This window comes from Amblyomma maculatum, chromosome 1 (genome assembly GCF_055883805.1).
Source record: "Amblyomma maculatum isolate TAMU_Amacu chromosome 1, ASM5588380v1, whole genome shotgun sequence".
In the NCBI taxonomy this organism is placed as follows: Eukaryota; Metazoa; Arthropoda; class Arachnida; order Ixodida; family Ixodidae; genus Amblyomma; species Amblyomma maculatum.
This window is the reverse complement of record NC_139344.1, coordinates 165,138,411-165,166,318: the sequence shown is the minus strand read 5'-3', so window position 1 is coordinate 165,166,318 and position 27,908 is coordinate 165,138,411. Positions and strand designations below refer to the sequence as shown.

General features: G+C 42.0%; 1 protein-coding gene across 4 annotated transcripts in view; it reads right to left on the bottom strand.

The window, feature by feature from the left end:
- Positions 1 to 853: 853 nt before the first annotated feature.
- for (cGMP-dependent protein kinase for) overlaps positions 854 to 27,908 on the bottom strand; it is a 170,186-nt gene continuing 143,131 nt past the window's right edge. For all 4 annotated transcript variants that reach the window (XM_084589504.1, XM_084589502.1, XM_084589505.1 and 1 more), the window contains exons 10-18: positions 25,027 to 25,114; positions 24,388 to 24,527; positions 22,212 to 22,301; positions 13,534 to 13,675; positions 12,680 to 12,843; positions 10,330 to 10,452; positions 8,739 to 8,801; positions 8,372 to 8,438; positions 854 to 4,222 (exon numbers count right to left, since the gene is read on the bottom strand). In XM_084589504.1, the coding sequence (XP_084445630.1) occupies positions 4,124 to 4,222; positions 8,372 to 8,438; positions 8,739 to 8,801; positions 10,330 to 10,452; positions 12,680 to 12,843; positions 13,534 to 13,675; positions 22,212 to 22,301; positions 24,388 to 24,527; positions 25,027 to 25,114 (976 nt within the window). In that variant the 3' untranslated portion in view covers positions 854 to 4,123. The remainder of the gene's footprint in view (positions 4,223 to 8,371; positions 8,439 to 8,738; positions 8,802 to 10,329; positions 10,453 to 12,679; positions 12,844 to 13,533; positions 13,676 to 22,211; positions 22,302 to 24,387; positions 24,528 to 25,026; positions 25,115 to 27,908) is intronic.

Sequence of the window (27,908 nt, the reverse complement as noted above, 5' to 3'; positions counted from 1 at the left end):
TGAAAAGGCTTCATTTGTTGCTTAGCTGCTGCATCAGTATTGCTTTGAATGGCAATAGCAAGAGGATCAAACCCTTTGGGAATTCCCAGCAGAAAAAACAACAAAAAAAGCAAACAAATTGGAACCGATTTCTCCATTAGGTCTCAATAGGCAACAGTTGGAAAAGCAGAAAAACAACAAGCACAGTGCCCAGCGTACTCCCAACAGTTGATCTGAAGAATAGAAATAACAGCAGTAGGAATGGTTGAAATAAGTGGCCGGTATATCTTTTTGAAAATGGTGAAATGCTTTTCTTCAAGAAAATTGTAGTGAGTCATCTGCAATCTCTTTTATGCAAGCAACAAATTTAAGGGCCTGCCAGTGATCCACACTCTGCAACACATCCAAGCTGTTGCATCATCCAAAACTTTCGCCCTACCCCCCTCATGGACCCTCCTCTAAAACAATGACTTGAACACATGCTTAAGCTTCATGTTTTCTGATGACAAAGCAGCGGGGGCACCTGAATATGTACTAACAGAGGCACAAACAGTTTTTGTTCTTGCTTTAGCTTTAAATAGCATGCATATTTTTAAACATGGCTTGAACTGCTTAAACGTCTTATAAACCTGCTAATGACATTTGCTTACATGCATGAGCAAGCAAGATACCTCCGGCAAAGGCCACTGGGTTCCAGATAAAAGTATAACTTATATCTTCAGTGTGACACTGCAAGGTAGTGCCACGTGAGTTGTGACCATAGCTCCATGACGAGAATAAGTAACATCAACAATTTTGAAGAAACATGCCACACCCAATTCACTGTAACTGTCACATATGCATAAGCAAACAGAGAAAGAAAATCAGAACAGCCTGACAGCAAAATATGAAACCTTTATTCTTCTCCTAAGTTGGTGTCACATAAAACAGTTCCACATTACACCGGTACTCCTGGCACGTGCTCAGTGAAGATTAGCTCTCAGCCTCCCTGAAAGTTCAACTTGCCGCAAAACATGATTACACACTCTTTCAACAGTCTCCAAAAGGAAGCCATAGCTTCCTTTACCTCCACACGATAACGATACCTGCAACGACTAACTTGCAGTGACATCACCACTGAAAAAAAAAAGGCAAGGAAAAAGTGTGTCTGTGTAGGGGAGGGGGGGAGGGGAGCTGCTAGCAAGGCAGCAGATTTAAGCAACACAGCTCAGAAAAAGCAACTTTCAACCCCGCAGCATAGTCTTAGAGAGAACACTGATATCACTGCCACTTTCAAGGAAAGATGAAGCAGCCGTCCATCCGTTTTCCTACTATGTGCATCAGAAAGCTTGAACATAAAACATATATTTAGCCTATAAAAGGTATCCTAGGTTAACAGGCACAAAAAGAAATGCTCTGTACAACAACAAAACAACAAAGCTTAACATTGCAGAGAAGCTTAACATTGTGGTGAAACTGAGATAAAACTTGGTATTTTTCTATACATAACCATCAACTACCTTGCTTACACACAGTGATTACTGTTTTCACTGTAAAGTGAACAAATAAAACTGAAACAGAGAAAACATAGTTTACACATTCAGGCACCAAAAAATCTTGCAGGTAAAAGTTTGCACTTCATAGGCAATGCACAAGACACTCCCCACCCAGTAACTGCTGAAAAGGAGTTTTCTGTTATATTAAAAAGGCAAAGTCTTTAAAGTCGTTCCTTTTGGCACAAAGTTGTTGAGAAACTGGTGGCAGAGACCAAACATAGTCTTCTTTTGCTTTTCTGTTCCTGCAGTATAATTGAGCAAGCTTCTTAAAAACACATTATATCAAACAGCACTGCCTTCTATTGCCATCATAATCTGTCTACATGTCAGCTACATGTCTCACAAGCCCAGACTTAACTGGAAATCATCAAGCGACAGGTGCAAAACAAATACACCTGACTTTTTTCAGTAAAAAACTCTTTTAAAATATGGAGTTCATGTTTATCTGAAAGGCTGCTACAAACTACACGTCATGAAATAATCATTTTCATCGCTCAAAACATAAAACATATAATTTATACCATCAAAAACCTTGCACATGAATGACTTGCAAAATTTTGAACGAAAATTGCACCAAGAGAACCAAAACTAGAAGAAAAAGTGGTAACACAGTAGTCACAATATCTGTCATAGTTTTTGTCTTGCACTGCCTGACTGCTTCAATATTTAAAATGTTATATTCAATGAATCATTACTGGTAAATTCTCTGCATCATACATGCGCAATACATATCTAAGTTTCAACGTGCCAAACAAGCAGGTTTCACCTGAGGTCATTAATGAATAAACCCAAAACAAAGGCAGCATGTCAGTAATATTTACAAGTAGAAGTGCAAATTCACAGGTACCGAACATATAAGTCGTTCTCTGCCTGAAACTTTCTGCCTTCCAATGCTGTCGACACTAGATGCTCTCAAAAGGGAGCTGCTGCCAAAATGCCTCCACATTCTTCTTGCATCCCTGGGCTTTGAACTAAACCATTTCCGGGTGCCGCACAAGCCGTAAGTATTGTAACAATGCAAATGTTTGTATAAGAAGGCTCGAAAAGGCACAGCATAGAGTGAATACACATATGGGAGCCTTAACTTTGTGGCACATTCTCGGTATTGCAGGGTGGTCACTATTCTGTTGTAGACCTGAACAAACTACTCATTGCTATAGAAACAGAATCTGCACAGCATGACACAGGTAAACACTAACAAATTAGTCAACAACAGTGCAGTAGTCAAGTTCTGTCATCACTGAAATATAGAAGCAGGGTCACATTAAAAAACAACCACATTAATGGATATAGAAAAGCCTCGGTTGTACCTTCCAAAAGTAAGCCGGTGGTATGGCCACAAAAGCTGAAAATTTTGGCACAATGTATGAGCAACACTTTCATAATACAAGCTCTTAAACTGCAAATGAGGAACTGTAAAACTGATTTGAATGTTTCAATTTATTATGACTTGTGCTAGTTAGTTCATTCTACCCCTTTTAATGCGGGCATTTTTGTGACGAGTCACCTTTTGTCATAAAATAAATTAAGCTACTCTAAGGCATGCATCATCCCTCAGTTATTAGCATCAAAAGAGTACAAGCAGACAATCACCATTACAAATTTTAAGTTCAAATAGTCATTTGCAGCCAAAGCTCAATCAAGGTAACATGGCATCACAAGCACACTGTTGTCATACTTGTGGATTTTTTTTTTTTTGTACTGGCAAAAATAGTAGGTCTCCATTGCAAGTGCAGGCCTTTCTGTACAATGTGTGATAATGAATAGATTGCACCAACTATATACTGACCCCAGCTGTGTATTAAAGCCATGGCACTATGTAGTTAATTAAAAACTGTAAAGGCACTTCTGCTTTTAGACATGGTCGCCAACTTTTTTTGCGCCCTATATGTTATTACACCTGGACAACTGGCCCAGTGGTCTAACCAGACCGGTAGTGCTTGCTCAATTCATAGACCAAAAATTTGTCACATGAATATGAGCTGCAAAGTGAGGAAAGCAAAGTCAGTGCTGCTAACACATAGTTTAAATGACCATTATTGCCTTCTTTCTTTCGTTACTTCTGCCACTTTTTCAGTTGCTTCATACAGTGTTCCTATAGTGATGGTCACTACTGGCTCAAGGAACTTCCTGGAAAGCACCCCTTCCATCAGCATAACAAGCCACAAGACAGCCCGCATCCTTTAGTCACGATTGCACAGTGGTTCGCAAATGAAGCCAGAGGAGTGGGCGTCATGGTACCACTGCGTGACGCATCAGCTTTGGCCACCACATGCAAAGACAAGATGCAGTCTTTGGACACAATCATCAAAGACTAGAGACAAGGCCCTTCTTGTGACACGTCATGAGGTGCCCAGATGGGGAAGGACGCTCTTCTCACAAAGACTTCTTCACGGCAGACCACCTTCATTCAGCAGCTGCATGCACCATTCTTGTGTCTCTGTCCAAAGGTATGTCGCATCTCTTACCAGCTTCTGGAGAAGGACAAATGGGCAAGGAGCATTTGGGGTCACAACAACTGGCCCACTTGCATGTTCCGGCGATTGGCAAGAAGGAGTCCATTTGCAAAAAACACAAAGTGAAAAACTGAGTCCATTCCATTTTAAGTTTCAGAAGTTTGCATCCCAGCCAGTTATGTCATCTGGTGGTGGGCCATCTGTGTCTGGTGGGTATCGGTCAAAGTTGCTTGTATCTGTCACATGCCGAACCTGTGAGCAAAGGAATGTGCCAAGTATTTAGTTTGACCTTATGAGTGCATGCACTAGTGGCCACACATACTTCCTTCAGACACATCAGAAAAAGGCCTGACATGTCCAACCTGTGCAGGCCCAACGTCACAACTGAAAAGCAGCGTCTATGTGAACATGAGGATGTATGACTGGGTGTCACTTGCAGCGTCATGGGCATGGATTAACTGTGCAGTTCTGACACCATAGCATTAGAGGTTCAATTGTGGAAAAAACCTGCTTTGTCCGTCATGGCAGTGAATGCTCATTGGTTGGAAGATCTTGGTCCCACATGTCACATGGCAAAGGTAATTAAATAAATAAATATTTATTTAAGAAAATTAGGTTGGCCAAATGAGAATTGGACCTGTGACCCCCAAGTCACGAGTCAGACAAGCTACTCCTACACCACCGAGGCAAGTTCACTAGGTTGAGTTAAAGGGAGGCCTTGTGTGTCAGTTTAATTATATTGTCATGTGTGCACCAAGTATCTCCTAAGACTGATGCTATGGGCCAATGTAAATAATGTTAGGCATTGCAAAGGACAGGCTAAGCTTTTGCATGTTGCAGAGACTGAGGAACTCTCTAATGCCACTGCATTTTGCTTTCCTATCATTAAGTTTAGCATTTGTTAATTTTTCCTTTTTTGAAGGTTTACTAAAACGAAATGCAAATCAATCATAAGTATATAAAAAAGTTAGTACAGTAGGAGGTTCAAAGTAAGACTGCCTGGGGCACCTCCGTCAATTTTGCTCCAAACTGTATCAGAAATGAGCATACACTGACTGCCGACATAGTACCGGCTATTTAGTTTTAAATACATCCGCTAACATTTCTGTCATTAAAATATAGCACCATAAACCATGTAGCCAGTTATCCATATTATATCATTTCAGTGATACAACCTGAGTACATAATGCAAGAGAGGACAACTGACAGAGTGCTTTGAAGAAGATATTCATATCTCTTTACTCATCACTTTAGAAACAATTACACAATTCCTTTAATGCAACACATAGCAGAACACCTCTATGGTAAAGTCACTCGGACTGGCAAAAATCTTTACTGTATCAGTCTTTATTATACCATTGCTACATACCAGCGTGCACGGATGACTGACAAGAAAAGGACACACAACAAAGTGGTTTCCTTTTTTCCCTTCTTTTATGTTGTCTGTGTGCGCTGCTCTGTAGCAATGCATCTGTAAAAACTAGCCAAATTTGCCGTTCTAACTCTACTATATCAGTTGTTGATTATGGCACGGCCCTGAAGATGCCTGTCTGGTAATAAATGGCTACTTTACACATCTTCTTGGTTTATAAAGAAACACTCGGAACTACCTTCCATCCTTCCCTTACCGTCTATTTCTATGATTTTTATTTTGTAGTCATCAGATTTTATGTTACACTTCCGATGTCGTTTACACCTTGCGGAAGTACTGCTTCATGAATACAACATGTCTACGAATAGAAGGCGAGTTTGATTCAATGCAAAAACCAACGCTTTGTATGAACACGGTGTTGTCTTTCGCTGTCTTTGTGTCCTTTAAGAGGCAATAGCTAAGAAATATGTGAGACACAGTCAAGCGTGGCAAAATCGCATACGCTGTGCTGCTGCACTACTGCATCGCCATGCCTCTACATTCGGTTCAGCTGTTTCTCTTATTGCTACATTTTTACTCTCTTTTACTTTATCAACAGACTATGCCACCTTCTTTTCATATTCATAGTCGGCTTTATTTTTTTTTTCCCCCTTGAGCGCTGTATACTCTCTCATGGCTCCAAGACCTCAAAGCTGGCCTCTCGAAGTTGTGAGCCTGTTGATTAAGCCACTTCAAAGAACGCTGTTTCATTGTCGTTAGGTTTTCTCAGAAAAAAAAAATTGCAGCGCGATCTTACGTTGCGTGTGTGCTGTGATGCCATTTCGTGGGAAGTACTGCATCGTCGCGGCCAGACGCACATACTACAACCAGTTTATTAAGGCAAACCTTTCTAGGCTCATGGGCTGCAGATATGTTCGCATGAACTGACAGTTAAAAAAAGATCTGCCTCCACCAGAAATCGAACCACTATTCCTCCGATCCCCAGCCGAGCATGCGAACACTCTGCCACGCCGAGCTCATGAAAAAGCAATCGTAACTCTCCTTGTTTAACATGAGGATAATAATAGCAGCGATGACAACGACAATGTAGTCAGTGAGAATAATAATGATGATAGTAGCAATAGTGATGATGGTGATGATGATAGTAGGGATGACAATTACGATGCGGTTAGTGAAAAAAGTCCTGCAAAGTGTCTTTTGTCATTTCTGCTCTTAAGCAGACTTAAGTGCAGTCCTGCAATTTTATTACAAACATCTTATTATAAACAAAAAGTAAACATATAGTCATCTGTGCAAGATATACTGGGACGACAGTTTCACTTTACTATATTCGAGTTTACTATAGCGAAATACTGCTGTATAGAGCTTTTCACAACCCTCAAAGAAACCGGTTTGTCTGGGTTGACAGAGAGAATCCCTTTATTCTTTCAGCACAGTATTAAGAGCTCAAAACGTCGATGGCTTGTCAGATCAATGCTAGCTGATCACGCCATTGGTCCGACACCAGCCAGGCACGCCAGGAGCATCGGGAGGGCACTGATTAGCTAAGTCATTTCCGACAATCCCAGTATGACCAGGAATCCACCTAAGAGTGACATTTGCTGGACACAGAAGTGACAGTGCTTCTTCGAGACCCTCTCTAATTAGGTCTTGGGTAGTGTACTATTCTGAATAGAACAGAGGGAAGCCCATGAGTAAGTGTAGACAACATAATTGGCAGTTTGGGGTAGCTGTGGGAATGACTGAATAGCATGCACTATAGGAAGAAGTTTGAGGGTGGTGATACTTGGAGGATTGAGGTAGGGGCTAAAGGTGTAGGTGTGAGGAGTGGATGAGTTTGGGGTATAAATACAATATGCGGCAGAACCAACGTCTTGCGTGTGAGATGCATCTGTATACGACATGGTATGTGTGGAGAAGGGAGAAAAGTGATGAAGAGTGTGAGTTTGTCGTCCCTCCTGAAGGCCGGGCGTCATGTTACTGGGGATGGGGGTGATATGTAAGTTGGAGGGAAGCGGGGGGCCCACTGGGACATGAAGTGGAAAGTCGATGTGTGGGACGCCAGCCTTTGCCAGAGTCCAGCGCCCTTGAAGGGTGTCCCAGAAAGGCAGCTAGCAATTCGGCAATCACGGTGAAGATTAAGGGATAGGAGAGGAAGGAAGAGACCAGCATCGTATAAATGTTGCATTGAGGAGTGAACGGGCAGCTGCACAGTCGCCTTTTACAGAGTATTGAGCGCGAATGCTGTGTTAATGTATAGTAAGGAATATAGTAAAGAATTTTGTTAAGTGCGAAGGCATGGGCCAATTGACTAGCTTCTTTTTCGTGCAGGCTGGCGTGCCTTTCAACCCATCGGACTAATTGTGTGACAGAGTGGCAGGTTTTGACGGCCTGGGCGATTGCAGAGGGGATGTTACTGGCATGAAGCTGCATCCCCAGTACCCTACGTAATGTTACTAGGGGTATGGGCTGAGAAAGAGAGAGAGAGAGAGGGCTGAACCGAGCACTGATAGGGGGTACAAGAAAGGAACAGAAGTTAATATTTTTCAGGGGCAATTTGGAGGCCAGCTTGGGAGAGGAATGAGGAGATAGTATCTAAGTCCTGCTGCAAGTGTTCATTACCTATCTGGGCGGCCAGTGAGTGCACCAGAGGGTAAGGTTGCCGCCATAAATGATGTGGTGGAGGTGGGGAAACTGGGTTGTAACGGTAGCGCTCGTCAACTTTTTCCTGTACTAGGAGCGCAGCCAAGTACCCATTATGACAGCGCCCTGCACCCCTTTGTAAAAAGGTCTGCGGCAAATAGAAGCATTCTTCTTCCCCTAGCTGAGCCTGAAGCCACCAGAAAAGTTTGAAGCTCCTGCTCCTAACTTACAAAACATATGTGAACGGGTTCCAGCATGTAATGCAATAAAAAAATAAATACTGCATTAGGCAACAGAAGAACAAAGTTCGCTTATCATTTCAAGCCGAAACCAGCAAGTATAACAAATACACACTATGCTCAGCTATGAAGTGACCATACACTTACCTGTGGAATTATAGGTGGTTTCAACGTCCTAGTGTGAAGGCCTTCCCAGTTGAATCCATCAAACCATCTGCACAAATACAGCAGACAGATAATAAAGATAGATATGAATACCATGCCATGATTCCACCTAGTTACATGTATGATTACGGCTCACTAAATTATTCTTCTCGCTTGCAATGAATGAAACAGTCTGCACTTTCATTTTTTAAATATCTGGCAATGGTTGGCTGTTCAATGCCATTTTACAAACTGCCTGTCAACCACACACACCAGATTAAAAGGTAGAAAAGCATAAAATCAGCACTGGACAACAATTAACAAATGGTTCTTTGGCTGAATGGCACCAAGAAAGTCTGTAGAAACCTACTTGTGCTTCATGATGTCCCGGATTCCTCCTTTACCATAACCTAGCCTTTCATTTGGGTTGTCTCTGCAAAAAATTCACAGCAGCATTTATCCCACATTTAAGGCTATGCTTGCTGCAGGAATGACATGGCCATCTCGTGATTTCTCACATATGCTGGCCCAGGCATGCATGCACACACACACAGAAGAGGGCAAATACGAGCTGGTTGGTACATGCTTAAGAATTGAGTAAAACAGCGCTAGGGGAGACGAAACACATGCAGCGCATGTGTCTGTCGTTCACGTGTTTCGTCTCCCCTAGCGTTGTTTTACTCAATTCTTAAATGCACACACACGTTAGGTGTTTCAGAAAAGGCGTTAACTGATGACTACAGACATGGTTTTCGAAGTGAAAAGGTGTTAAGGTATTTCAACATATGTCAATGAAAGATGGCAGAAAATAGTGAACTGCATTAAGTAATAAGTTGGTTAACAAACTCTAACAGGTATGCCTTCTTAACATGTTACCATTATTTAAATAACAGTCGATCAGATTCTGAAATTTGGAGAAACTTGGTCGTGCTCATTGCTGTGGAGCAATAAACTGTGACCAAACTGGCACTGTGGTACACACACAAACAATGAAGATGGCACACTAAAGAATAAACAATCAAATAAGCTGATACTATTAAAGAGGCAACAATTCAAATGTACGCGCCACTATAGAGCAAAACCAAACCTTTGCAACTTTAATGCCCACAGCTTTGCATGCGGTTGCAGCTCCCCATCCTGCACGTGTTCCGCCCTTCTTTACTTTCCTTACTCCACTTACCATATCTTAACAATCTGCACCACCTTCTTCTATATCCATAGACATCTCCTATTTCAAATCTGCATGCTTCAACACTTATATAAGCTCTCCATCTCTCCTGAAACTGCATGTGATTGTCTTTTCCTTGATCCTGAATCTCTGTTCAGTTTTTGATATTAAACCATGCTTTTATGTCCTTAAGCTCCTGCAAAATGTCATCTAAGCATGAATTCGTATGAACAGGACATGTGCAGTCAAAGTTAAGTAAACATGCAATAATGCATGATTATTCATAATAATTGTAAGCTTAGGTTACAGTCAATGAACAACCCTCTATATCATGTGAAAAGGAATAAATGTAAGAACAAGCACTGCACTGGCACGGTACTGTAGCACTTTGCTCTATGCACAGGAACTGAGGAATCCAAGGTCTGTGGCTTCCACAGCAGACCGATATAGTATGAAGTTAAATGGCTAAATTTTCACCTTCACCAAGCCTACGTACAGTTCCATAAAAGCTAGGATTTACCCTCAGAAATGAAAATTTAAGCAAGATAGTAATTGAGCTGATCTTAATACCACCACCACAGTTTGTTTCTCAACAATAAGAAGTAACCTTGATCTAGAAATACTGGTGGAAGAAAAGCTGTGAACTTTGTAAGCACAGTCTAAAAGGATTGATTTGTTCTTGATATACTTGTACACACTCACTATTGTAAAACGCCCTTATGTAAGACTCAAGCTTGGGCAAGTTAACGGTAATAAAAGCGAAAAGTGAAATAAAATTATATCGTAGCCTCACCTGCACAACTTCTTGATGAGGGCAGTAGCATTACGTGTAATGCATCTCGGAAAATCGATAGCGTCGATCCCTTTCAGAATGATATTGTATGTCTTCATGAAGTCAGGATCCGTAAATGGAGGCCTGCATAATAAAACCAAGCAGATAAAGTACATCTTCATTCAGCTCACCTCATATATTCCAGAACTAATGGTGATTTCCCGCTAATGAAAACATGAAATACATTATTATGAAATACATTAATCTATTATATCAGAGATAAGCCTAGATAGGTACCTTCTCAGGGAGCATAAGGACATAAGAACAATAGCCAAATGAACAGAAATACATGAACAAACTGAAAGCTACCACTCGCTTCAGACTGTATTTAAGACAAGCATAAATTCTGCCCACAAATATGTCTAAGGCCTTAAGCACATATATGAGACACACCGGTACTGTAAACCTCAACAAAACAACCAAAAATCGAATGTCTGTGTATTACTGCGAAGATAAAAATAAAATCAAAGCTGAATTATATTGGTTATTACTGTCTCTTGCAGTCTACACACAGTGGCCTGAGCTTGAAAACTGAATGTTATGCAACAAGCCGTTACAAAATGACCTGAACTGTCATAAAGAAACACAAGAACAAATATCTGCAAGTGCAACAATTGCCACACGGTCACATGGCCTAGGACACAAGCTGTTTATGCCGTGGCACCACAAACTAATAATTAGGCGCATGTCGCTTGAACCTAAATATAATACTGGCAGTTTGCGACTCGACCATGTCTAAGGAAAAGGGAAGCCTCGTGTGCAAGTTGACGCACAGTGTTTGGACTAAACATTTCAAACAAATCATTTTAAGCCTGGCTTCTTGTAGGTGGCTACACTGGTATGACCTCCCAGAAAAAAATGGCCAGTTGACCTTTCCTCTACACCTACATATTCTTCCATATATCTCTAGATAAATTTCTCTTCCTCTCTCTACTCATTTTTTCCTTGCTTCGTGCCCTTTCCACTTAACTGCTTGATAGCTCAGGCAGTCAGAAGCTACAGTGTAGGCAGCAGTTTTCCTCCTTCATGACAACCACGAACAGATAAGCATGCAGACGTGCTCTTATTGCTTCCTAGCATTCAGAAGCAAAGCATATTTAAACCTACCCAGCAGAAAAAGCAGAAAAGCCCTAGTAACTGGCAATATGTTTACATCTTGAAGCTGACCAGCAATCACAGGATTTCCAGGCACATTTTATATATGACAGAAAAACTTAACAAGAAAAAAATTACCCAGCAGATCAAGACTTATGCCACAAAAATCATAAGCATAGAGTTTTGTTCACAAAAATCTTGCATGCAAGTTCTAATATGCATTTTTGTCTCAAAAATTAACTGCATTTAAATAATTGAGAATGTTCATACTGATCGAGAGAAGTGGCAAGCTCCCTGCCTAGACAATTCAGCATGTCAATATTTTTCAACAGCAGTTAAAATGTTTGTGCTGTGCACTGCAATGGTTCCCAGATGAACTATAGGTCCCCAGTGTTTATTGGATTGTCTAGACCATTTGCCTACTCCACTCACATAGTCTTCTACCTTTCCCTCACCATCCCCATATTTCCGCCGCCCCAGTTTAGATGCTTCCGCCGCTTGCGATAGCAGATACCTGGGCTGGCAAAAATCTTTTTGCTATTATTTTTCAATAAAAGAACCACTTACTACTACCACTGCTACTAATTTGAAAACTTAGCAAAAGCCTAAAAAACTGGAACAATTCCTTTCACTATCTTCACTTAGACAAAGAAAATATGCATGCTGCTGCTCAGCAATGTCTCTTCAGATTTCTTCTGCGTGTATATATGAAACAATAACAAAAGAATTGAGATTTGTTGGGTAAGCTGATTGTTCATGCCATATGAAGAGTGGGAAAGCAGTACAGTTCATAACCCCTGCATTGCTATGTGCCTTTTCTTGTCCTGTCCTGCCTTAGAGCATTTCACATTGTGAGAAAATAATAAGGGGAGGGCTAATGAGGCTCCTAGCCATAGTTAAGAAAGCATTGACAATATACACAGCTGCAACCACCTAGAAACGAACTGGTTCTGTTTATGTTTTTCAAACTTGCTCCTTCCTTGTCTTTTTCAAGTCAGGCTGCAACTTCATCTGCTACATTTCTGGAGCTCTGTCCCACTATTTTACAAAAGTATGCCGATTCCTTTGCTGGTATTGAAATGCTCAGTTCAGAGAAATGCTGTTCTACTTCTCTTCAGACTTTCTTCTGACTTTTGACAGTACTGACTACAGCTGCAGCTTCCCACATCACACGCAAAGCACGAATGCCCCCCCTCAAAAAGCACAGTGAACTTACGCGCCAGTAAGAAGTTCAAACATGAGCACACCCAAAGACCAGTAGTCAGCTGAGATGTCATGTCCTCGGTTCAGGATCACTTCGGGAGCTACATACTCAGGAGTGCCACAGAAAGTCCATGTTTTACGACCGTTCACCAACTTCTTGGCAAAACCGAAGTCCACCTGCACACACGGCATCCAGAAAGAAAAAAAGCCTGCAGTGCCACATTATACTAGCTGTGTTAAGCGAGGAGTCAGGTTCAATCCAGTTGCCAACATTCTTAGCCAAGAGGTTACATTGTAGCAGAAACTGCAAAATATATGTTACAATTGCAAAGGTTACAGACTAATATTACTGAAACACTTTCTGTATTGAAAAGATATGCATTTAAAAAAGTGGGCAATGCTAATGACTTCATCACTACTGTCAAAGAAAACAAGTTTTATAAAGCACAAGTGGGCAATAATAATTTAATTATGTCACTGTAATTGGGGAAAAAAAAAGCAAAACTGCCTACCTACAAGGAAAGCAAGCGAACTATATACCTATGCAACTGCTGGCAAATTAGAATTATCAAACAATACCCAAGAGGCACCTGTTACCCACTGAAAATAATCATGCCTCATACATATGCCAGAGATATTGGGGTTCTGCAGTAGGGCATTTCTTAAAAATAGAAAAATTCTCATGGACATCCCCTGTATGACTATTATACCATTTAGTTTGACCCAGGGACACCCTTATGTTCATATAGGTCTTCTATGAAGCTTTCCCAGGACAGACAATACGCAGGCCAGAGCTTTCAATAACAGATAGCACAAAATGACCAGACTTAGTGCAAAAGAGTCTGACGTAGAAGAGCGCCCACATACCAGTTTGATGTATCCGCTGATATCAAGCAGCATGTTCTCCGGCTTGAGATCACGGTAAATGATGTTCCTGGCATGCAGATAGTCAAAAGCCTCGACAACACATGCCGTGTAGAACCTTGTAGTGTTGTCATCAAAATTGCCACTGGAGAAAATAGGTTGTCACATTAGTGCTGAAAACATTTTATTGGTAAAATGGCAAACACAGTAAGCAGTCAAGACCGATAACCTGGCCCTGGAGAACCTGTTTTTCCGAATTTCCATACACTAAATTTATTAAGATAGCTACTTATGCTGCAAAATGCTGCAGTGTGCAAAGGAACTAAACATAAACGTAGCACAATTTAGGGAAAGCATTAATAAAATCACCCGATGCCTAGACAGTGTCTATACTGATTTGCAATAGCAAACTCCCACGTACCACCGTGGGGGGGTTTGCTATTGCAAACCAGTATAGAACCTGTCTAGGCCCAAACCACTGAAGGAAGCCATGGGGGATGCACCATGGCTTCCTTACACACTGATCATAGCCAAATGATGGATTTAATACCCCTGCCACACGGCAAATTTAATGTCATTTCCATCGAATGACATTTGTTCAAAATGACATTTGTTTGCTGCCACACGGGGAAATGTAATGACATTCGATGAAAACGACATTAGGCACCGAATGAGTTTGAGGAACTCATTCGAATGCGACTAACGAGGGCATGTGTTATCTCAACACCAGAGACTCAGCGAGAATATATAGCCAAAATAAACTGTAAACGTGCCGCAGGCATTATAGGCACCGTGCAGGAGTAACTCATGGTGCGATGCGCGCGCCCCCCGCGGCGGGATAAACAGTTTGGTAGGGAGACGTGCGCCCGGCCATGCAGCGGAGACGTGGCGGATCTGCTGTGCGTGAGGCGCATTCGCCGTTGGTTCTTTCGATTCACAGCATTCTATGGCCACAAAATAAATTGCTAGGTTGCAGCCCCTGGGCTTTTGCTTTTGCACGCATTTTCACTCTCCTGAAAAAATATTTTTTCGCGTCACCAAATACGGTTTACGAAGCGAAGCGACGCTAAGTTTGGATTGCTGCCTTCCAACGAGCAGTGAGCTGGCAATCATGCCCGGGTATCCGCGTCCAGATTTACCGCGAAGCATTTTTCCCGAAAGAGGACACACTATACCTGCATTAACATCCTTTCTCAACCCGCAAAAAAGGAATATTTGAAGAAATTAGGCAACTCATAGGCATCAGCGCTACTGGGACCGCCGTGCGCGCCCAGTGGGCCGCGCTCGTGGGTGCCGTTGTTCATTGCATAATTTTTATTTATGCTGTACTGTGGTCAATATTTCCCTGTCTACGATAGCTTGCATAAGCACCAGTACAATGCAGAGAGTAATCAACAGGAATGAAGCGTTTTAATGGCGCATTTACTATGTCTTGCGCATTAGTTTCCCGAATTTAGCTTGGCAACTTCTTTTTTTCGCTTGCTTGCTTGCTTTAATTATTTTTCCATTCCACAACCTTTCCTTCCACGCTTATGCTGCTACTTTCCTTCTCTTGGGTGGCTTCCTTTGTCCGTCCCCCAGCCTGACGTTTTTGTTTTTTTCTCGCCATCCTTCGCTGTCCTCTTCGCCTTCCTCTGTAGATGTGATTCATAAAGCTGCTGTCTGCCATTCCATACGCTTTATTCATTTAGTTGTGTTAAGGACATTTTGATGTCTACTGAGCTGTTGAACCTCGAATGATAAGCTGTTTCTCATGCGATACTGCTAAATCGAGAGTATAGTAAAAAATAAGTGAAAAAAATAAATGTTATTTTTGTTTACTTATTCGTGGATGCTCTGAACAGATCTTGCATTCATTACATGCCATCCTGCTCCAAACAAGTTGTCGAGCGGCTGGCTGCCACCTAGTTACCTTCCCCTGTCAAAACTTAATTTTATGGCAGAGGACAAAGTACCTTAAAGAGGCATTAAGGATCATTAAAAAAAAAAACGAAAGAAAACTATCATTGAAGTCGGGATGAGGCAGGATGTTCTTTCAACGAAAAAGAAAATTAAGCATGCTACAATTCTGACATGTGACAAAGAGGAAGACATGCATGTGTATTAGAAACTAAAAGTCGCAATTGTGCAGTGCTGTGAGGGAGTTTCTATTCTCATAGCTGTGTCGCTGTATCAGCGACCGTGTGCCATCCTTTCCTTTACCGTCAAGAAACATGGCAACCACCTCCCCAGAAATCAGCTAAAGCTCTTCAAAATCCGTCTGCATAATATAGGTGCCAGCGGCATTTACAGGCCTTGGTAATCGCGTTCTCGAGTTTTCAGGCTTATCGCTCTTTTTAAGGCTTTTTTCTCTTCTTCGACTACAGCTTCATTCATTCCTATTCTTCTCCCACACTCGCTTCATCCTTCTCGGCCGCTCGATTCCTCGCAGCTTTCTTTTTTTTTTTTTTCTTTTTTTCCCCAGTCCTCCAGCTTGGGGCGTTTGAGCTGGCCTTTGTGAAGCTGTACCACACTTGGGAAGAGGGGCGTTCGCCACAAATGTTTTTTGTCTATTTCTAGATTTTTACAGTGTTTTTTACGCCCCCCATCCTTCCACCCCCTTCGTTTTTTGCTCGGCCTTTTCCAACTGCGCGCGCTTCTCCTGTCATCTTCCGTTTCACGTGTTTCCAGCCTAGAAATAAACGCCAGCGGGCGGCCAGGGCTCGTCCCTGTCTCTGCGTCTTGTGTCGTGTGGCTCTCGCATTGTTTGCGCTTCGCTACGTCGCTCGAGCTGGCTGAAACTGCTACCATTTCGCTGCGCAGGCCGCCTTTTTCAAGCGCGCCCTGTCCAAGCGGCCGCGCGTCTCCCTATCAAACTGTTCCGGCGCTCACTCGCGGCGCTGCCCGTTCGCCGCGAGTGCTGCCCCCTGGGTTTCTGCCCAGTGCCTATAGTACTACTGTGCATTTACAATTTTGTAGCTCGTCAATAAATTATGTGAAACATGCCAAATATCATCGCAAAAAAAAAAAAAAAAATTGAACCCTCGCTACCAGCCACCGTACTATGCGCGAGCGGCAATGGCCGCGGCTGCCGCAGTCCATGGGCGCAGGCACAGTGGTTTTCTTTCGCCACCGTCAGAAAACGTCAAAATCTGCTGACCTTAAATAATACGCGGTTGGATAAAGGAACCTCCAAAATAACCTTTACTGAGGATCGGTGATAAGTAACCAGAGCGATTTTCTACTCGCAGCCCCGTAGCAGCCGCAGCACCGGTGTGAGGCAGCTCATCCGATCTCATGCTGTACGTAGTACGTAGCTCCAATGCTAATGCGTCGCCGAAATTACACCTTCCGTTTACCGTCAGAAATTTTATGACACCATTGAAATTACAGTAAGCAGCTCCATGAATAGGCAACTGACTATTCCCAACGCGCCGTCCGCTGTGGCTTCGATGCGAAACCGTTTAGGCCTAGCGACGACCAGGGCGTAGCGCACGGCTAAAGCGCCGTCGTCCACCGCTCTCGCGGGCAGCGCCGTTTCGGTAAGGTCGTGGGATCCGTCGCAGCAAGTGATGCTATTTTATTGTCTGCTTTCTTGATGAGGCTGGGGTCCGGCATTTTTTGACGGGCATTTATGCCCAGCAAACGATCTTGTGATGACGAGACTCGACGGGGCTGTGGTGAGCTACGCCGTCGGGCGATACTCGAAAATTCAATAAAAGCGTCGTCGGTCAATACACTAGCCACTGCCTATTTTACGTGTTGCACTTGGAGTGTGCAAAATGTACGTTGTTGAAACAATTTGTTCGCTTTCCACACCCAGGCACCGACGCGCGCACGTTCCCTACCCTTTCGTAAACAAACGCAACCGGCGCAGTCGCTAACTTCGTAATGGGTAGTCGTAATCAACAGGTTAGTTACGAGTCATGCAAGGCATAAGTATCACTTTAAAGGCTGCTTTCGTTCACAGCGCTCATCATTCTCTCAAAGGCGCACCAACATTTGTGTATCTATCGCAATTGCCATCATTTGCAAATGACATTAGCTTTGGTCGTGTAGCAGCGCGTTGAAAAAATGACATTAAACTGAACGAATGTCATTCGGTGGAAATGACATTAATTTTCCCGTGTGGCATGGGTATAAGATGATGAAGATGAGAGAACTGAATATGCTGTACAAGAGACTGGCAGTTTTACACGCAAAAATGTGGGACGTTGATCCTGCTCCAGGCTCTGGAGTTCCCTATTTATTTATTTCTTTGGTGCAACAACCTGGCATCAATGCCAGATGGCCTGACGAGCTCCTTACGCGACCAATAAAAACAGCCATGAGTTGTACCAGATGAAGTATTCATTCCACCAGCTATATTATTTGCCCCGTTTTTACTGCTTCAAATTTCTGCTATATTTTACCCCACATAATAATGTGTGCCCAAATTTTCAGCAATATTTCGGAAAAAAGTTTGCTCATTATGCAAGTAATATGATACTCATGACTTTCTGACAATTATTGGTATGCAGATATCCGACACTTTTAGTAGTTTTCTCAGCCCTCACTGTTTGCACTAAAAAGCCGAGGATTTCCTTAAATTAAGAAAGCAATCAAATGCAGAACTGTAACTTGTCCAATTAAGAAATCTGAAAGTCAGACCTTATTATATAAGTTGGGTTGCATCTCAATGACTTATTGACTGATATATCAACAAGCACAAATGCTTATCTTGACTGCATTACAGGCTCCAAATTCATCACACTGATGACATTTTTCTCCAACACAAGCTTAACGGAGCTCATGTTAGACCATATTTCACTATAAAATTTTCAATACTTAGCCAGATGCCACTTTATAGCTTAAGTTCACTGCCCACCTTAGAAATGATGACTTCTAGTTACACCTTCTACGGCAATAACAGTGATGCCATGCCTGTAGCTGCATAAGCTATGCACTGTGTTTCACATTACTTTGACCTAGTTCAAAAAATTGGAGCACCATATATGCATCAAAAGATTAACATATTGCAGGTAACATTTTATTGACTTCAGTTGACACTTCACCTTGTGTTTGGCACTCTTTGGCCTAAGATCCCTTGCACCATAAAAATCAGTCATCATCATCAACATATTGCAGGTAGCCACAGTGCATAACTAAGCATATTCATTATAGTATTACCTTCCATCTGTGCAGAATTTGTTGAACTTTGTGAATATGACCACTACACAATAAATTAGGCAGTCTTTCATGACCACCTAAAAACTACGCTTAACAGCACTAATAATGAGCTGCACAAATGCACTTATATGTGGTATTTTCTCTCATACTTACCTACTTTATTTTCTACGTATTCTATAGCTCTTTTTCATACCACTTAGCATTTTCTTAAGCACCTATTTTTAAACACAACTTTTTTCTTTCAGGGTCTTATAGGCCAAGACAAAAGTACCCTTTCAGAGGCATACAATCAAACTGGGTTCCTTTAATGCCATGTTAAACTTCAAGATGACTTTTATACTCTTAGACATCTAAACTTTGCAACACTAATTTCATTAGTAACTTCTTTGGTTGCTTCTATAACACATCTTGTTGGTTTTATAAACCAACAGTATGTGTTTAGGAAGTAGCCAAGTAATTACCAGACAGTATCTTCCAGGCCACGCCATCACAACAACTGATATAGAAAACATTTCTGCCATTTAAATGATCTCCAAGTAAATCTGCAATTATATAGGCATCAGAACAAAGCTCAGCATATAATTACCTCCCAAAAATTTACCGCGCTCATTCTTTTGCGCCTGTTTCACAAGTCAAATGTTCCTGCTTCAGTCATGGACAGAAGTTTGTGTGATGCAGATTTGCGGAAAAAATCTCATTCCTGTGTTGCCTAACTAGTAAGTCAGCTGAATTTTTTTTCTGTGAATGAGCATTCAGTACATTATATTAACTTGTTTCGTGTGACCATGCAGCAATAAATTCTTTTCCGTGAGCCAGCATTCCACAAACGTTTGTCATCACTGCACACCTGGTATATCTCATTAAATAGTGAAACTCACCTGAAAATGCCTCCTGAAGTTTTTGTGCATAGCAAGGTGTGTGTTTTAAAACAACTAAATGTCATGTGCATTAGTGACTCACACTTGATCACCTACTGGTGCAATCTTTGGACCATCTACTTTTTGTCTAAACGCAAAATATATCATGGCAAATTTTACAGCTTTTTAATTGCCCTGCAAACTATAGTTACCACTTACACTGCCTTCCCTTTTTTTTCTGCCACACATTATCGTTGCAGATCTGAGATAAAATGCCACTGCGCCTGTCTGGTGCCACCTGCTGGCAAGCGTCTTTTGAGGCGAAAGCCTCTAATGCCTCATTGTTCGTCCCGTTCACAAGTGTCTGTGAACGGAAGTGTTGGTGAACAGAAGTGTCGGCATTTCGCGACGCCAAACTAACACCAATCAGGCCCTACTAATGATTAGGAGTGGTAGTGGTGGTAATAATGATCCTACCTACTAAATTTCACAACAAAACAAAGATTAGTTAATTAATTATTGATAATTAATCACAACTGCTCACTGCATGGCTGGTGGCGGCACCCAGTAGCAGCCGTCGCCAGGGTGCGCGCCTGATCACGGCCAGTCTCGAGGGAAAGCGCGCTTCTCTTCTCTTACGGCCTCACCAATGGGGTCTGTTTCCACCACCCGCCGTGCCTCAGTAGGGTCGCCACCGCCCCACTGCTGCGCCTCTGCTGCTGCCGCTCACGCGCAGGGCTTGTGCATGGCTTGTGCACATAAGGAGTTGGCATCTCGTTCGTGTCTGTCACTTACCAAATAAGCTGACCTTAATTATAACATGGCTGTTCTCAATTGCTTTCGGGCAACTCTGTGGTGAATTCTCAACGGCTGATTGAATCAGGATCTTAAGTACTTCAAGAACATTTGTGTGTAGTGGGTGCACGGAAGCTTTTTTTAAAAAAAAAAAATAAAACTTGTCCAATAGGGCAACAAGCTCTGGTTTCGAATAATGCAGTCCACTAGAATATTGTCCTCATAGAAGAATGTACATGGGACTGCCTCTTTTGCTAGTTTCAAGAAGAATAGCGCGTCACACCCTAAGTTGATTAACTTAACGGTGTATCTAACAACGTAGAGGTAAACCGGAATATGTATGTGACAGTGGGTAATTGGATGGCAGGAGATGTCATTTCCTTCAGTGTCTCGGTTACTGATTGCGGCACAGCAGAAATGATGTTTTTTTTTGGCATCGACGCAAGATGCCTTGATTTTGTTCTCAGATGAAACGTCCGTCTTGACAATGAAGTCAAGTGCCGCTAGTTGTTACGGCCCTCGCATCTAGCATGTCGTTCCCTTCCGCACATTAGCCTTACTTTCCCAAAGAGAGCCTCAATGGGGTCGCTATAGGCTTGAAATGTGTCTTCAGTGAGAGTGTCCTTCTTTAACACTTTAGAAGTTTCTTGCATACTTTCAATACAGCAGGTGATTTCATTTGTAAGCCATTGCATCGAGTATCACCTGAGTAATTTATTGGCCTCTTTTTACCACTTCCAGTACAAGTAGTGGCATGAATATCAAGCCATTTTTAATTTTTTTATAAGCTTAATATTATGTAAAAATTTCATTAAAACAATATTTATTTGCAAAATAATGTTTATAATACAACACGTATGCTAATATATGAATTATAGTAACATTTAAAACTCAACCCTACAACATTTACTTTGACTGTTATACTAATAACTTATATCATGCAAGCATTTTGCAATTTACATTACATTTTTAAGAAATTATTTTCATCTTTGGTGCTACATGGATGGTTTCGCATGTAGCGCTGAAAGACGGCTTTGCTGTTGGAGACGAGATGCTGTCATGTTAGCCTTGAAGCAGTTTCGATGTGATCACTGCTCATTGTTTTTTTTTTTAATTCCTATTATTGTACCGGCTAGAGAAAAATTCATACTAAAATGGACAAAAGTGGCTACCACGCCCCAATGTATGTCATACGCTTATCAAACGTTTGCTGAGCGACAGTGTTTTTTATATAAAGACTCCGTTCACGTGTGTAGTATGTTGACCACATGCCGCTGCAGCATCTACCTTCTGTGTTCTCTCATTTTGAGGCTGCACTCACCACGGAATCCGTGAGCGACAGTGCGAAACCAGGCAAAAGACACCCGCCGCCGCTGAAGCAGAAGCGGAGCGAACAGTGAGCAGGTCGCGCCTCTTGCGGCGGCGGAGAGCGTAATTCAAGGAGAAACGTTCCCAGCGATTGAGAAGGCCGTAAGAAAGAGGGCGCGCTCTCCCTCGAGACCGGCCGTGGCCTGATACAACCATCAAACGTCTTGCTCCGCCCCCTGTCACACCGGCGGCACCCAGTAGTAGCCGTCGCAATTACTCCATCGACTGAGCAATTGTGACGGCTGCTACTGGGTGCCGCCACCAGTCTGTGGGACCAACCACAAACAATCTCGAGGTAATTCATAGCAGTTGCAGCGAGAAAGGCTTTTGCCTCTCCCCACTTTAGACAGTCAAAGTGACCCCTGAAATTTTTAAACCGTATGAAGGAAAATGATGAAAATATCAGAACTGCCACAGGATGTGAAAAATAAGCGAGCAAAATGAGAACAAAAGCCCAAGTCTGCCATGAAAGCCTGCACAGTCTACCACACAGAGCATGCAAGTAAGGCTTACCGGTCTCGAAGTATAGTCCAGAGCTCTCCTCCCAGGCACGGCTCAAGCAGCATGTACAGGTACTTCCTGTCCTTGAATGTCTTGTACAACCTGCAGCACAGCAGTGACCACCGATCCTATATCAAAAACATTTCAACCACAAGCTTCAGCTCCAGTGCTTCCAAATATAGGAATAGAGCATAAAATCTGCCCTCACTAAAAACCTGGACAAACTGAAATTGAAAAAAGTCAGCAATTCCTCACCGCAAAAAAGGGTAATGCAGAAAGGAAACCAAAATAATAAGTAATAAATGCAGGTGAAATCACCTCGAAGACCTTTACAGTAAAATATCCTTTTATCTGAGGTCCTAAATGTGCAGAAACAGTTCGTGGTCGCACTGATAGTGCAACCACTACAGTTCGCACAATGCTGCTATGAGTGAGGGTAGTTGGGGAGGCTGAGAAAAGAGTGAGTGGTCACGCTGCTGCCTCCAGAACAGCCGAAGAGGCACCTGCCTCTTCCTACATGTTCCCAGTCTTGGTCTCATGCCACCTTTGATGCAGGAAGCAGACCGTTCGCCCTGCGTCACCAGTGCTCTCCACTCTCCCTGCTCCTAACGTACAAGAGTACAGCTGGTGTCGGAATCACATAAGCAACTACACGGCGGCGGCAATGCATATGCGTGCTGCTTGTCCCATGTCCTCATTTGCTTGCTCTGGCCTATTTTTCGCTGCTCTCGAGCACGGCCCACTGTACTGCCACATGATGTGACATTCTAACAGCCAAAGCAGCAAGGATTGCTGTGCTTGCCATGTGGGTGCTCGACGGCACATCAATTCATATTTTACGCCCATGAACCTTTCGTGTGGTTCGGCCAACTTTCAAGTTACTCAGCACTAGCTGAAAGATAGTCAGCATAGTGAGTTTGTTATATCAAGGCCAACCACTGCAGCCACTTTGTTACACGGAGTTCTCAAATACATGCGCCTCATCGTAAATGGGTTTGGTAAATTAAGAGGCTTTATAATATTAAGGAACTTGAGGCATGAAGGCCCATTACAATCAGACTTTACTGTATATTGTCACGGGTTCTATCGCTACCCGGACGGCAGTCCAGAAGGACAGGGTCAAAGGACAGGGTTGGGGCACTGAGGCACAGGAAGCAGAGAGCAGGCGCTTGACCAGGCAAAAGCAGCGGCGGCCTAGAACCACGCGCACTCCGCACGAACTTCGTCTTCTTCCCCCTCCAGAACTGACACGGTTAGCGTGGGTTACAATATGGTAAGTGGGGTTCAACATCCCAAAGTGACACACATAGAGGGCCCTGGATTATTTTGTCCATTGGGGTTTTATGGTGTACACTGACACTGCACAGCACAGAGGCATATTTTTAATTTCCCCTACATCGAAGTGTGGCTGCCATTGCCAGGAGCTTGCTTGTAAGCTGTACACTGCAATAATTTTAGTAATACGCAGGAAAGTAAAAAAAAGAACTGCTCTGAAAGTGCTTTTCAATTATTTCAATATCTCTGATAAACAGCACAATCCACATTACTATAGCTGAAAGAAAATTGTGTCAAGCTGCTGCAGGTACAAACAATACTAAAAGCCAACCAGCCCATTCCAAATGACAACTTTCTGGAAATGTATGTATGCGTGGTTGCAGTCAGTGCTTTTTCTAGATGCCAAGAACCGAGAAAATTATTGGAACACTTCATGAAACCATCCTAAACCAGAGTTAATAAGATGTTAACTTCAGACTACTTAATTATTTCATTACCTTTCCTTTGCCCTTCAAGTCCGAAAAGTTGGTCAGCAGTTGTGAACTATACTGAAGTCAATACTCCAGAAGCCACTTCAATCAAGACATGCATAGAGGTAAAAAGTATGATCACATGTACCCAGGGCATTCTTGCAAATAACTTCAAATATTTTTGTCACAACAAATTCTCTTAAGTTAAAAAATAAATTTAGTTTTAAATCACAGCAGAAGGAAGCACAAAAATTGCAGCCCAAGCATCCATTTGTGACTGCAGCAATATAAATCCTAAAAAGGACTTCACGAAGCTGATGCTCGCAATTTTTTAGTATTTTCATATTTTCAGAGTATGTAGTACTGTTTCACATATGAAATGAAGTGTCACAGTAAAGTAACATCAAGGACTATGAATGATGCTCTGCTAAGCTGTTGCTCACTTGATGATGAAGTCACAGTTGGCCTCCTCGAGTATCATCTTCTCAGACATGATGTGCTGCTGCTGTCTTGTCTCCACAATCTGTGCCTTTTTCATAACTTTGAGTGCAAACGAGCGCATTGGGTCTTGCATGCTTTGCACCTAGGAGAAGTGAAAATTCAAGGTGTTATTAAGACAAGCATAATCACCACAGATTGTGTGCACCAATCCCTAGAGCATAAGTAGCAAATACTAACCCTGGTATTTACAGACTACATATCGTCTTTTATCACTTAGATGCCCTCTGTATTCAAGAAATTACATCATAAAATCCATAATTTTGCAGTGCTCTCCAAGGCAACAGCTGCCAGATTTTCTTCTGTGCTTGACACCAGTCCACACCTAGCAAGTATGTATAGTATTAAACCAGTAGGATGCACAGAGATAATGATACTGATTTGCAGGAAGCATTTCTTCAAGAAACGTAGAATATTAACAGTCAGTGAGTCCATGAAAATGAACCATGTGGCCATAATTATTCATGAAGGTTTTCCTTGCTCCAAACCTTTCTGTAATAAATCTAAATTCATTACACTTGCTATAGCCCCACCTTGATATAATCTTGCATACAGAGATGCTCAATTCAGTAGTGAACCCTTACCAGTTCGACTCTACCAAATCCACCAACTCCTAGAGTGGCTATCACCCGGAGATCACTCAGCTTCAAGTTTGCAAACTCTTCATTGATCCTGCCAGGAAAAGAATTAAAGCTATATTATTAGATGCAACAATGAGTAGCACAAAAAAACAACAAATTATTTCAAAATGGCGAGAAAAAAAAAAAGCTTCGACCCAGAATGCAATGCTTACCGTGGTTCCTTCCGGAGTAAGCATCAAAACAAATACAACAGTAAATTAGAACAATTAAGCTGCTTTTAACAACATGAAGAGGTGCAGGAAAACAAACAGTAAGTACAAAATAATCAATGTAAACATTTTCATTGACATGTACAATTTTTACATGTCAGCAGCTTACGAAAGACAAAGCCCTGGTTTACGACTGAACAATACACTTCCTCACTTCCCTCTGTTACAGAATAGACATGCTATCATCAGTTCCCTAAAATAATCAATCCTAAAAATGATGCCCCTTTAGGATGTGCCATGCACTAGCTTTCATTATGAAAAGTGCTATGATAACATATGCATGAGCACATGTCCGGACCTGACAAAATATTGTTAAGATGGATTTTTGATGTCTTAAAGCAAATAGTTATTGCAGTCCTGTAATGTAACTTTTTGAGCTCAGTCCAATATAAGACATCCAAGGCATTCTCAAATAATGAGTCAGGCCACTTATTATGCTCAAGTTGTGGTAAGATCTTTCTGACCAGTTTAGTTAAGTTTCAGTGGTCTATCCAATTTCTGAATCCAGATGTCATGACCTGCTACAGTGGTTGTTGACTCCAAGGATTCCGACATGGCAGCCATGTTTCGAAGGTGCCTGTGTACTTTGCATTGTCAGCGTACATTAAGGAGCCTCAGGTGGTTGAAATTAGTCCGCAGTCCTGTACTGCGGCATCTCTCGTAGCCCATGTCACATTGGGGTGTTAAGGCTCATATTACCATACCACACCGCACCATACCATTCAGGCATCATAAGAAGGTTTGTAAAACTTTTTGGGATCCTTTTCACTCATTCTGTAAGTATGTTTTACTCAGAGCTCCTGAATACTACCAGTTGCGAAACTTCCTATAGGGCCCATGTATCAAAAAACGGCAGTTTTGATTGGTCAAAGTTCGGGTGTTTAGGAATGACGGCGGCACCCGCGGCCAATAAAAGAAACTGTGTCCAAATTCAAAACTTTCTGATTGTTGATAAATGCACAACTATCATGGAAATTAAAGTTAGTTGGACTTGCAGCGGCAAAACTTAAGATACAGCCATATAGTTAATCAAGATGGAAAATAGGAGAGAAAAATTTGATTTCCAAAAGGCAATGGCAGCAATAGCAAAAAGCTTGTATTTAGCGCTTCCAGATGGCGTGACAGTTCATAGACACCCTAAAAATGCGCACAAAATTCGGTCACTTTTTGAAGCGGAGTTTCGCATCTGGTATGATTCAAAAGCTCTGGTTTTACTGACATTCCTGTGCTGTCCTGTACCACATGTGCCCATTCCTGTGCTGTGCCACATTTTAGTTGCTTCTGACAATTCACCTAGGACAATTCAGAAACTTTGTTTTTCTCAGCCTCCACTTTCAGAAGAAAGAAAACTGAACCAATTTGCACAAGAAACAATAAGAAAGCAACAGTATTAAAAAACAAATGGGAGTGCACTGAAAAGCAATACATAAAATAGTGCTGAACTCGCTAGATTTATAATGGCAGGAATGCGCCTTAAAGTAAAAAAAAGAAACATGCGTGTGCTAGGGGCTCCTCTGATTCCACTACAAAAAAAAAACAATACTATACTGATATACTGCATAAAAACAGGTGAAAGCAAGCCATATGATATGCATAACATAAAACAAAAAATCTCTATTATACTGGTAGAATAAGCCTCCAGGATGGGGGCCCCCTCAAATTCAGTTTTGCCTCATACAAGAATGGCAATTTTATAAAATACAGGTAGCAGCTGCATTTCTGGCACGGGCTTCAAAAATGTATGCTAACTGCCGACTTAATGGAAGTGAATGTTATTCTAAGGAAGTTTCCATGCTCAGCAGCGGCATTTCTTTTATAAGGCAGAACAGTTCTAGAAGGAGCTATCAGGGGCCGTGTCATTGCTCGACACAAAAAAGAACAATTGCTTTTCTTGACAAATGCCCGGCCTGAATTACTGTCATCTTCTGTTCACTCGTTGTTGCCTCCTTGTCTCAATTAACTATTGTAAATTGAGCTAGGTCCTAATTAATGAGCCTTAATCACAACAAATTTACATAAGTGGAATGCAATTTAAGAGAGCACGTTGTTGGGCTAGTCGGTCATACATACTTAAAAAAGGGAATTGCGCTATGAAAGACACGGACGAGAAGAGGACATGGACGGGCGCAATGGACGGGCGCAAGAGGACATGGATTGCGCCCGTCCATGTCCTCTTCTCGTCCGTGTCTTTTTTAGCGCAATTCCCTTTTTTAAGTATAAGTGGAATGATTTATCAGGATTTCTTAACCCCTTAAGTGTTTCATATTTTTTTTAATTTTTCAGACCAAAAGTGCCTATTTTTTTTATTACTGATTTCAAATGATATTGTAGTAAAAAATCAACTACTCGATGTTGCCAGAACAACTGCGCCACATACTAAGTCAGATTAGCACAATGATGTTTACTTGACTATGCTACATACAAAACCAGCTGCTTGCCGGTAATAAACAATAAAAAACATTTAATAAATACAAAATAAACATCAGTATCTGAATCTCCTTCACTAGAAGAAGACGATGACAAAGAAACAACGAACCAGTCAAGCATACGTCGCCGCCATCAGATGCCATGTTTTCACTTAACAACCGAGCGCACTTATTGCGAAGAAGAAAACAA